The sequence below is a fragment of the Pituophis catenifer genome, unplaced genomic scaffold (assembly GCF_029215685.1).
Source record: "Pituophis catenifer annectens isolate HBS135680 unplaced genomic scaffold, rPitCat1.0.hap2 SCAF_1, whole genome shotgun sequence".
In the NCBI taxonomy this organism is placed as follows: domain Eukaryota; kingdom Metazoa; phylum Chordata; class Lepidosauria; order Squamata; family Colubridae; genus Pituophis; species Pituophis catenifer.
In genome coordinates this window covers 47,904,060-47,916,862 of record NW_027256881.1, presented here as the reverse complement: position 1 = coordinate 47,916,862, position 12,803 = coordinate 47,904,060, and the positions used below count along the sequence as shown (strand labels likewise).

The following is a 12,803-nucleotide window of genomic DNA, read 5'->3' as shown; positions in this document are numbered from 1 at the left end:
ATAGAGAAGAAAGGGTCAACTTATTCTCCAAAGCACCTGAGGGCAAGACAAGAAGCAATGGGTGGAAGCTCATTAAAGAGAGAGCCAACCTGAAATTAAAAAGAAATTTACTGACAGTGAGAACAATTAATCAGTGGAGTGGCTGATCCTGGAGTTGTGGCTGTTCCATCGCTGGAGGTTTTCAAGAAAAGATTGAATAACCATTTGTTCAGGATGCTTTAAAACCTCTTGACTTGGACAGGAGATTTCATTAGAAGACCTTCAAGGTCCTTTCCAGCCCTATGATTCTATTCTATTCTATTCTATTCTATTCTATTCTATTCTATTCTATTCTATTCTATTCTATTCTATTCTATTCTATTCTACTCTACTCTACCCTACCCTACCCTACCCTACCCTACCCTACCCTACCCTACCCTACCCTACCCTATCCTATCCTATCCTATCCTATCCTATCCTATCCTATTCTTAGCCATAGCCTAAGTTATCAGATTCATTCATACATGTTCAAGTTGCAGAAATCTAATCTCTGGGGGAATGATGTTCCAGAGAGAGGGAGCCACCACAGAGAAGGCCCTTCTTCTGGGTCCCACTAGATGTATCACCCTCAGGAATGGGACCCGCAGCATTCCCTGCCTCCCCGCTCTAATGGGTCAGGTAGATGTGACCAGGAAGAGACGGTCCCTCAGATAATCTGGTCCTAAGCCATGAAGGGCTTTAAAGGTGACAACCAGCACCTTGAATTGCACCCGGAAGCAAATCAGTAGTCATATTCATATTCTCATATTCTCTTTCTTCTCTGTTTTATGAAATACCCAGGTAAAAGTTCATACAACTGAAGATGTACCTAAAGGAAACATTGAACTGTTTGTTATTAATGGTGGAGCCAAAGAAGTTAAAGTGAAATGGTTTCCCCTGAATGAACCCAATGGGCAAATAATGTATGCTGTCCTTTTCACTGGAATCTTTTATGCTGACAAAGGTATTTCCATTTTGATACATTACTGGAGAGCTGAAGTTTTACTTGTTCCTTGAGATGTTTACAGAATAAGTGTTTTATTAAAACATGAATCTGATATTTTTATAGCATAGATATAAAATTTCTATAGCATAGAAACACAAAAGCAACAGAATTGCTTTAAAGTAAAAAACTGAAACTTGATGGAACTTGAAAATATGATGTTTGGCCTTCAGCAATGATTCATAAATGTTGGTTCAGACTTATAAGTATACCATCACCAATCTACCTGGAGAAGAATTTCCTTTCTAGTAGAATTGTTTAATAATCAGAATGTATCTCTGTGTATTACTGTATTGCATTATATCTGTCCATAGAAAAAAGTGCTTAACTTAGTCATGACTAAGTTAAATTGACTATAATGGACTTATTCAAATTATATCTGTGTCTCTATTATATCTATTTATTTAATTTAATTTTTAAGGCCATCTGACCCATTAACAATTCTGGGCAACTTACAATTATATCAAAGTAATGTGCTCTTATTTTATCCTGCATAGTGTTATGAATAGATTAATTTTTCCATAAAGGAGATTTCCATCTAACTCTAGAGTTTGCTACTTAGATTAATTGTTTTTCACTGATGTTGTTTATGGAGCTCACCATCTTCTGCCATCATCATCATCATCATCATCATCATCATCATTATCATTATTATTATTATTATTATTATTATTGCAAAGTATTAATAGTAAGATATTATATCTGGTGTTTTCAGTTTTTTTTTCTTTTAGATTGCATTGATTAAATTCTTTGGCTAAAATTTTTTAATCTTTTTTTTTTTAAAAAAATTATTTTTATTTTACCTCTGTAATAAACATAGGGAGAAAAGCTCTTTGGACATCATGTAGGAGAGAGGTGTCAATCTCGCAGCCTGCAGGCCAGATGCATCACGTGCTGGCCACCCCCACCACATTTTAATGAAAGGGAAAAGGTTGTGGTACATCATGTGACGACAACGTGATGATGCGAGTTTGATACCCCTGATGTAGGACATCATGACTGGAGGTCTGAATTTAGTAGATCTGCTCCAGATTCCACAAAAAAATATTTCTTCTTTAGCCACTGTTATTTTACTGAGTAATTTCAGAATAAACATTTTCTGACAGATTATTGGATTAGGACTTGCCATTATGTGTTTTATTTTTTCCCCTAAGATTAGTCCTAACCCTAAGATTTTTTTTCTTTTTGGTCACCAGAAACTATGCTTGGCCGACTAGCCACTATATTTTATCCTCGTCAGTACTTCAAAAAAATAATTGGGGGGAGGGGAGATGGCAGCCCCAATGAAAAATAGTGAAGAATATTTGGAAAAAGAATAAGTACAAAATAGTTGCTTTCATGAAAATAAATCTGTTTTTCAGGGGAAAAAGAATCTTAGTTTGAATATATATATATATATATATTGTTCCTCTTTTATAAAGTTTTGATGGTTCTGCTGTAAAACACTTGTAGGATTATAAGATGAAGGAATGATGGGGGTGGGTGGGTAGAGAACCAACATTTTGGTAGGGCTTATGACAGCTAAGTCATTTCCACCAAGGGAGCAGATGAATAATTCAGAAGTGATATTCCCCTTTGTGTTTAATTTTGCATTGTTTTTTTTTCCTCTGGAAAAAAAATCCTCTTTCCTTCTAAGTCATGTCATTCCTGGTTGTCATCCCATCTCTCAGACAATCAAAACTATATTAAATGTTGCAAAGCTGTGTGGCAAGAGAACTTTCAAAAGTCAGAACCCATTTGCAGAGCAGCCCTTGTAGAAAATGTATTCTGTTCTCGGCAGAATTTTCCTTCAGTTCTTTCCACTGAGAAGTTTACTGATTTCTCCCAGTGGAATCTGCTGGAATTTATCGGTTCATGGTTGGCAGTCACAGATTAAGGTAAATGTCGATCCGTAATGACCTTCTACATGTTAGTATTGCAGTAAAGCTGGGCTTTTATGTCAAAGATATCGGAGAGGGAACTATTACACATGACAGGGGTGATCAAGGGACTCCAGACCAAGGCAAGCATTATTAAATATTGACTAGTTCTGTGATTTATGTAGAGCTGGAGGAAAAAAGTGACTTTTTAACCATTATATATTCTTCAGCAACGAAAACCAGCCATTTATCTCCTGCTGGTAATAAAGCACACAGTGCCTGCATATTTTAGTGTAGAGGCTGATGGGGGAGCACATGGGCTTATAAATGAGATGGGTTCTTTCCTGATAACATTTCGGTTGGTTAATTGCCAAAAGCAAAACAAGTCCATTGGAAGCAGAGACAAGTTTTGACTTGGGAAGCTCCTCTGTTGCTTCAGGTCTGTGAGGAAAAGAGGGGGGGGGAACTTATTTGAGAAATGGACTCCAGGAAAAATCTTTTCATTCTTTTTTCTCCCATGATAGAATCTTTGCTTGGCAATGCTAAATAAATAAATAAAAGTCATTTCAATGCAGTGTCCCTTACAAGTTCTAAATAGCTATTGTGGCTGACATTTATGCAGGATGTTGTGGGGGGTGGGTAGTTAATTTTTATGCAAGAAATAAATTAAATATTAATTCAGCAAACTTACTTATGACACATCTCCTCTGTAGATTTACACAGAGCTTACTGAATTGTCTGGTAGTTAATTGAACATTTTCTTGACATAATGAACAACTGTATTTCATCCATAGCTGCACTGTCTGGTGAAAAGGCAGCACTAAAATGTTTAAGTTAAGTTGCACTGAAACTTAACTTGTACAAAAAAAAAATTGTTGAAATAAAAAATATGGCTTTTCCCATTCTGGTTAGCTGCCCCCTAGTGGGAATTCAAAGCTGCTAATGTAGAAAACTAAATGATAGAGCAAGCTTCAGACATTAGATTTAAAAATTAAGAGTGAACAGATTACAGAAAATTATATAACATTGTGACAGGCTGTTGTTGTTGTTCATGTTCAAGACTTAACTTGAAAAGTTTCAGTTGTTTTGATCTGGCATTCAGAAAAATTTGTTTAGAGACTGAATGAGCGATGCAATCACTTAAACACCAAATCAGGCTCCAGAATCAGGTATTGTAAAGGGAAAAGAGCACATGACATATTCTTGCAGTCCTCAAGCATTTATATTTTCATAATTTTTTCTTGTTCCATGACATCATGTCAATTTAATTTGACTTTTGAAGATCGAAAATAATAAGAAAAACCAGGAGAGACAACAACTAATTCTTAATTATACACCTCATTTTGGTTTGTGAACTATATCCACCAGAAAAATAAGTTGTAGATCTCAAAAAGGACAAATATTTCAACATGTAATGTTTGAATTAATCAAAAGTCTGTGTATTTTATCTTTGAAAAGAAATTACAAGAGTGCCTGATTCATCTGTACATTTAGTTTCAAATGGTTGATATTTTTCCAATATGTTGGGGCTTTTAATGTTTGATTGTGGTATAATGTTTTTTAGGGATATGAGAAAATCATGCCATTTCTGGCGGGATTAATGCTCGCTTTATTTAATTTCTGAGGTGGTCAGAAATTTTTCTGCCTTTTAAAGCTTTCTTCATACATGCATATTATGCAAAGTGTAGAAGGAAGTAAATATTAAAAAGCCATGAAATAAGTAAAAGAAACATTTCTGTATACCTTCAAAATAATATTAAATCCTGGGGATGTTTCGTGGTAAATTTTTCAGAAGTAGCTTGCTATTTCCTTCTTTCTAGAGTGGAAAGTGACTGGTCTAAAGTCACTCAGTTAGCCTTGAGGCCAAGGCTCTACTAAAATCTGTGGTAAATCAATTTCTAGCCTAGAGTCTCTTTAACCACATTACTAATCTGACTTTCAAAGGAGCCATTTTCAAATTAATTTACTGCAACACTATCCATTATATTTTACCATGTATCTCTGTGTTTAGAATCCATTCTTGCTTGTGTTGTGTCTATATGCCACACCATGCATCATCTCCTGTATGTTAAACTGTTCCCCTCTTGTTTTTAAGGAAGTTTTCACACATATCTAACTTCAACTTTCTTGAGCTGCATACAATTGGAGGACAACTAGGAATGTGTTATAGCACTTCCTTGTTATAAATCAATTATCCCTCTATTTGTGAATTTGCAAGTGAAAAACATGTTCATGTTTCTATTGGCAAACCACATGATATAATGCTTCATGTAAAGCTCAAATTCTCTGCTTCATCTAAGTGTATGTCAGATGACAATTGAAACCCCGCCAGAAAGGTTGTATTCATTTCCAATCTGGATCAGTCACCGGGACCAGAAGTTTTGTCTTCCGAGCTTTCGGACTTGTGCAGGAGCCCATCTTCAGGGAATTTCTCTCTAGCCCAAGTCCAAAAGCTCGGAAGACAAAACCTCTGACCAACCGAGATTGGATCCTGAACGTTATCCTGGGACACTGGGAATACACCTTCATTTGTGTATTCATTTCCTATAAAATTAAAGGGTTACCTTCTGACATTTGCACATGTGTATACAGTAGATATATAGGAATAATAAAAATAGCAAAAGCAAAGGGCCCAGATTTTTTTTTTTAAAAAAAAAACATTTTCCTTGAACCTTAGTTATAGCTAACTATTCAAAGCAACATTAGACCAATGAACAAAATTAAGCAATCATTATCAAAGTTACCTGGTGGAAAGAACTGTTAATTTTAAGATAGTGATGCAATCTTGTTTCATGTCATTCTACAGTATGTTCATACTTTGAACATGGCAAAGATTTTTGTAGCAGTGAAGAACAAGCATAACAGAATAATAGAACAGAATAACAGATTAAAAGAGTTGGAAGGGACGTTGGAGGTCTTCTAATTCAGTCCCCTGCTTGAGCAGGAGACCCTATACCATTTCAGACAAATCGTTGTCCAGTTTCTTTTTGAAAGCCTCCAGTGGTTGACCATCCACAAGTTCTGAAGGCAAGTTGTTCCATTGGTTGCTTGCTCTCACCATTAGGAAATTAGTTCTAGGTTGCTTCTCTCCTTGGTTAGTTTTCAACCATTGTTTTTTGTCTTGCCTTTTGGTGCTTTGGAAAATAGTTTGACCAAGCAATAAGCAATAGTTAATAGTAGTGCCACCGAAGAAAATGTTTGAAATGTACAAATATATATATATATTCTTATACATTCAACAAATTAGTCCATTATAGCTAAGATTGCAAAATACAATCTTTGTAAAATGTGGCTAATCCAAGACTTTGAAAAAATACAACTGTTGCCACTTTTCCGTAGTGAGGGAGACAAATGTGCTTCTTTTCTGATCAAACAAGTGAAGCACAAGAGTTGCTAAGGGAGGAGACAGTGTTGTGTCAGTTGGCTCAGATTTTTGCTAGACTAAATCACTTATAATTTCAGATGGGAGTTGCATATATGAATAATGGCCAATTAAAAAATCCCTCCCTGCATCTTGAAGATACGGTATATTGAGAATGGTTGAAGCAAAATTTATGTGTCATTATGCTTTGTATGAAATACATATTATATGTATAATAACATTTTTTGTTTCAAGACATATTACCAAATATTAATATCAACCATACTATTGATTTACTCTATGAATAGTGGCACTTAATTTGATCTTATATAGTTTTTTCCTGAATGTTTATTCAAAATGATGTTACAAAATGATGCTCCCAGGAGTAGTAAGAAATTTGTATAAATATAATTAGCAGTAAGATGGATAATGTACATAAATCTTTTTTTAAGTAGTTGTCTTTGAAAATGATGTTCATACTAGCATCTGGATATTAAGCCTATCCAAGAAATTTGCATGCAAAACTGAGTTGAAGAAATTATTTTTTTATTTCTATGACTGTATGCCTAAATGAGAATGTTCCCGATTATTAGATTCATAAAATAAATATTAAAATAAGGCTACAGTTTTAAGGCTATTGTTTCCTGCTTAGAAAGCTTTTCAGAAAAAAAGCTTATTATGGGGCATTGATATAGATTTTTATGCAGTGGTAAAAAAAATTATTATTATTTAATCTAGACATATAGTTTACTTAGACCTCAAATAAGGTAGACAGTAGATCAATTTACAAACAGAGAGTTAACAGCTAAATGACTGATTCAGTGATGCTGACTCTTAAATCCCTAAACTCTACTGGACAACATTGTTGTTGTATTATTTTTATTCAAAAGCATGTAATATAGGAAATCACTTTCATGCTCAACTGGTAAAGCCAGGATCATATTGAATAACAAATGCAGACATCCATTTTTATACATCATTTTAACTGACTGTAGTGAATTTTATCAGCATTTATGAAATGACTTATTATATACCGTAGAGTTTAATTTGTTCAATATACAAACAAAATGGTCTGTGATTGAATGGACTAACTGATACCAATTCATTGCTGCTCAGAAAAGAGTTTATTTTGTTATTATGAAATTAATTGTGTCCCACTTTTTATATTTATATTTATAGTCACTGCCTACAGTTGGAATCAATGAAAGTGCAAGTGAAAACAATCAGCCTAGATATTTGATTATGGATTTAAGGACTTTTTCCTTTGTTTTGCTCAACTATTTTTTTTTCGGCAGCTTCCCTGGAGAAGTGAACATTTTTATGTATAATAATTCTGATATCAGTCAAATACACAAAAGGGGGGAGGACAGAAAGCCCATAGTTGATATTCTGGGATCCTTTTATTATATGGAAAGATATACTAACTAGTGCAATTTTTTTTTAGTGAATAAAGAAATTATATTAATGGGCTTGTTTAATATAAGTAATAATGGTTGTAATAGAGTTTTTGCACTTTATGTAGCTGAATCGTTGTTACTAAAAGTTAGTAAAGATCTTTTATGTGAAATATTTAAAATGTGATTAAGAAGGATTTACAGAGGCCAAATGGATCAGCTTCACTGCCTTCTATAGGCTTAGCTCCACCTTCGTTCTTGCAGAAGCAGAATAAATCATTTTAATTTTCTTAATGAAAAATTTTGCATGCTAGGAAATGTGTGCCTGCCCTCTGTGCAAGTTTGTAAGTCTTCTAAAGTTTACTGAAGTCTTAAAGTTATGTGGATTATACTCTTTCAACATACAGATTAAACACAATCTGGTGTGAATATATTGAAAAGAGAATGGTATGCTTAAATTAATAGACTGGACTGTAAGTAATTCCATAAAGTTTTTCGTGGTACATGGCAATCCAGAATATTAAGTAAGTTGTTCTTACTTAATCGCTATTAATGTGTTCTGTTTGTTCAATTAAAAAATACAATTTTACTTTCTTTACCGCATGACTCTGAGAAACAATTAAATTCCTGCAGCTAGTCAAGTATTTGGCTAAGAATCCTAAAGCAGAATCTAAAGAATCAGGATTTGGGAGACACTTATTTTTGTTTCAAAAAGAAATGAAGAAGAAGCATTGACAATTGAGTTCATGAAATAGGAGGCAAGCTAGAACATTTATAATGAACATGACTAGCATCTTTTGTTAAGACCCCCACTTTAAGAATACTGTACTGCAATAGATAATTTTAGAACATAGAATTTTGAGATTGTAATCAAATAATAATATCTAACTCATATTCTTATTCAAAATAGGCAAAAACATAGAATTGTAATTGAAAGAGATAACAAGGATCATTCAATCTAAGTCCCTGCAATGTATTGGAAAACTAATTTGAACCATCCATAGAAAATAATTTATGTCATTATATAAGCAATTTTAATTTTATTTATGAAATTTGTATACTGCTTTTTCTCCAATATCTCAAAACAGCTTTCATTTTATCCTTTATAACAATCCTGTAAAATATAGAAGGTTGAGTGATTTTATTTATTGATTTCAGTGTATAAAGCCATGCATATCAACATCATGATTCTGGATGGAAAAAGCAATTAAAAAAATAAAATAGCAATAAACTAACTATAATCCGCCCCCCCTATACAAAAATAAATGTTAGCTAAAATAAAAACCATGAGTACAATCATCCCACAAGCTCTGTCATATATTCTAAGCTCCATGGCCAATAGCATAAGAAGATCTTCAAAGGCATATGAAAGGCTGCCAGGACTGGGACTAATCTAATCTCTATGTAGGTAATGCTCCAAAATGTGGACACTAGAAAGAAAGTTAGGTAGACACTGTCTACCTAGCTTTTGCCAGATGATACCTTTTTACAAATGGGACCCAGACATACCTCTCCTGCTGGATATGATGGGACAGGTTGTCACAATTGGAGTCCATCCCTCAAATGGCCCCTTTATTCTTCATGTAGAGTAAAGGAAATAGGGAGGTTAAGAATAGTAATTGAATGAGGTAAAAATAGTGATTGAATGAAGTAAAAATAGTAATTGAATGAGGTAAAAATAGTAATTAAAATCAGGGATGTTATAAAAAGAAAAGAGATTATGTCAGTACAAATCAGTAGATATTTATTTATTTACTTTATTTGTTTTATTTATTTGCTGTATTTTATTTATTTAACTTTGTTTGTTTTATTTATTTAATGTTTGTTTGTTTGTTTGTGGGAAACAAATAAAAAGGAGTAGAGGATTAGAGGAGAGGTATTCTATATTCTTTGGCTGGGAAGAGAAAGAATGAGAAACTGTAAAATGTTAAGGTTTCTGATCTGATGTGGCTTCATTAATTACAAAATAATATAACAAGATAACTGACTGGAACTTCCATTTTCTAATTCTGAGTCTGGATTCTAGGAAACGAATAGCCAATAGTCTCTAGAAAGCCCTACCCAGCTCTGACGTCATTGGCTTCTCACATTAGTTATTTTGACAGGCACTTCAAAATGCACTGCTATTGTTTTTTTCACATGTTCCTAATTGGAAATATTTAAAGTCAAACTGCTTTCATAGTTTTAGTCTGTTATGAGCTACCCTGAGAAAAGTTGGTTTTGAAAGATGTCATGCAAATCACACAAATAGAAGGACTATAATAGTAGGGTCATATCAACATGAATGGGAAGAAAGAGCTGTCAGCCTGGATTCATCATTAAATGAGGGAGCTGGGCAGCCAATAAATTTTTGTAAATAAATAATTGTATAATAATGGATTAGGAAAATTAATGCTATTTAACATTAATGCCCATTTTCAACAACCGCAATGTTCCTAGATACTTCAGGAAAGTTCACAAAAACTCTCAGGTATGGCAAGAAACATCACTCCACATAATTTGAGACATTATATGGGTATTCTGCATTATCAGCATGTTTTGGATTGGTGAAACTACTTTGAATCAAAAGATTACATCACTTCTATCTTAACTGGATAACAGAGATTAATTTTGCTCTGAAATTAATGGAAGTTCCCGCATGCCCTGCCAATGTCAAAGAAGTCCTAAGCTCTGCCTAGCAACTACAACTACAGTACAACCATTCCTTGTCAATCACACTTCAGCTCCTTCATCCTAAAATGTTACCTTTACTTCATTCTCAGACTACTTACAATATCAGTAGCTAGGCTGGTATAAAAGAAGCATTTCCCACACTTATTTCAGCAGCATTAAAATATAGCGATTGACACCAAGTTTCCCCTAGGCTTCCAACAAGAAGAAAATAGTATCATTTGCAAAAGCTAACACCCCTTTTTGTATATTTGTCAGTTTCAATTACTTTCCTACTTTTTGCTAGGCTTAAGAGAAGGGTTGGTCAGCAGCTGGTCAACTTCAGTTCATCTGAACTGAACATACACAATTTCTGTCAAAGACCTTAAACTTGCAGCCTGGGACATATGGTCCTGCAAGTCATTATTCTACAGGTGTTGAACCTGAAAAAGAAAATATTACTGATCAACCTAATTATCTTGCAGTGAGTATTCAGCAACCAGAATGAATTGCTGAAGATATAGTCAGTATGAGTATTTTGGCAAGAAATATCTTGCATGAGGAAAATATTCAAAACACCAGTAAAGACTTGTCTCTATATAAATATACATACTGACTATAGATAGCTATAGATTTACAGCTTAAATCCTCCAACAAAATCCCCCTCAGCTATTTGATCAGTTTTCTAGAAACATAGTTACATCACTTCTTCTTCAATAAAGGGAGGTAAAGAATAAGGCAGAAGAAAGGCATGTCCCTGTTTCTAAATAGTTTCAGGCCATTTCCTTAATTCTCTCTGTCTCTGTCTCTCTGTGTGTCTCTGCCAGTCTGTCTGTCTCTTTCTGTCTCTGTGTGTGTGTGTGTCTGTCTCACGGGGGGGGGAGGGAGAGAGCAGAGACAAAGAGAAGATGGGGAAAACAGCCAATGTTCAAGACAAAGTTATAATTTGCATTTCATTGCCATCTAAATGGAATGCTGGAATACATGGTAGATATTCAAATTAGGCGCTTTTATAGGGCTAGGTAAAAAAAAAAAAACCAAAACCATTAGAAAACTTGAAAAGTGTAATTTAAAATATCTCTGGTCTCCTTCCATTTATCATTTATTATTTATTTTATTAGTCATATTTCTATGCCGCCCACTCTCCGAAGACTTTGGGCGGCTTACACCAAAGACAGTATACTAAATAGCATATTTCCCCCAACAATCTGGGTCCTCATTTTACCCACCTCGGAAGGATGGAAGGCTGAGTCAACCTTGAGCCGGTGAGATTTGATCCGCTGATCTGCTGAAGTAGCTGCAGTACTGCACTCTAACCACTGCGCCACCTTGGCTCAGTGCACTCCATGAGTTTAACAAAATGCAGATTCATGGCTTGCCAACCAGTCAAAGCTGTTTTTGTTTTTTGTTTTTTGTTTTAACTGCCATCTTCTCTCAATAATTCTTTAAAACTAGAATCTTGAACTGTGGCCTCAACTTAGCCTAATAAATATATTCCTGGAATATGGATATGGATTTATATTCCCCATCTCATCCCAGCTAACAAAGCTACATTTGTTCTTTATTTTTAAATGGTCTTTTCATATATTCTTCAGCAATGTGGCATGTTGCTAAGATAAGTTGAGGGCAATGGGAAGAATGAGATTGCTATAAATTCAGTTAATGGCTGCTGCCATTTAAGAATTTTCTTTTATGAGCAGATGAGACCAGTTAGTGAACAGAAAAGAAAAAAAGGATGGATTTGGTTTATTTTTATTTCATTTTCAATTACTGTCTTTGCCATGAATGACTTGATGCTATGTCATCTTTTATTCTTGTTAACAGCCTTTGCAACAAGAAGAGGAAATTGGACTGCTAATGCCTAATAGGTGGCATTGCTTGTCTGCTTAGCACTCTACTGTACTACTTGACCTCTCTAATATTATGTATTCTGACTGGTCACCCATTTCACCTCTTTCCCATAAGTTAATAAGGCTGTAAAAAGGAAAGAATCTGAAATGGCCAGCCAGTCAAATTACAGAATATTGAAAAGGTCAAAATAGTAGAGCCTGCAGAGGGAAAAATTACAGGAATATATGAGGCATTTAAATTCTTGTGACAATGATTATAAGAAGAATGGAAAAGGATACCCATTTATGTTATTTCAGTCTAGCGAATCCCACAGGATGATGGCCCCAGAACAGAAATAATTTAGCCTACCAGTCTGAAAGAATTTTATACATATGGTACATGGGTACTGAAGAAAAAAATAAAAATAACCAGCTGTTTGGAGCTTTTTTCCCAAATCATTTTCTTATACTTCCATCCTTAGTCACGGATAGCATATAGCAAGCCCCATGACAGCTTACTTTACAAGGGAAATTGGATATACTCCTGGCTATTTTTACAGCCAATATGGCATATGGGTACAAAAACAAATTGGAAATCACCAAGAGGCATTTCAAGGTAAGACATGGAATTCTCCAGTACATGGTCCATATTATTAAAAACAATAATCAGATAGGCATTTATGAACTGTG

At 34.4% G+C, this 12,803-nt stretch overlaps 1 protein-coding gene across 1 annotated transcript in view; it reads left to right on the top strand.

Moving 5' to 3' along the window:
* Nucleotides 1-12,803, top strand: part of USH2A (usherin) — a 474,981-nt gene that overhangs the window by 263,125 nt on the left and 199,053 nt on the right. The window contains exon 36 of the mRNA XM_070957393.1: nt 820-982. Within this exon, the coding sequence (XP_070813494.1) occupies nt 820-982 (163 nt within the window). The remainder of the gene's footprint in view (nt 1-819; nt 983-12,803) is intronic.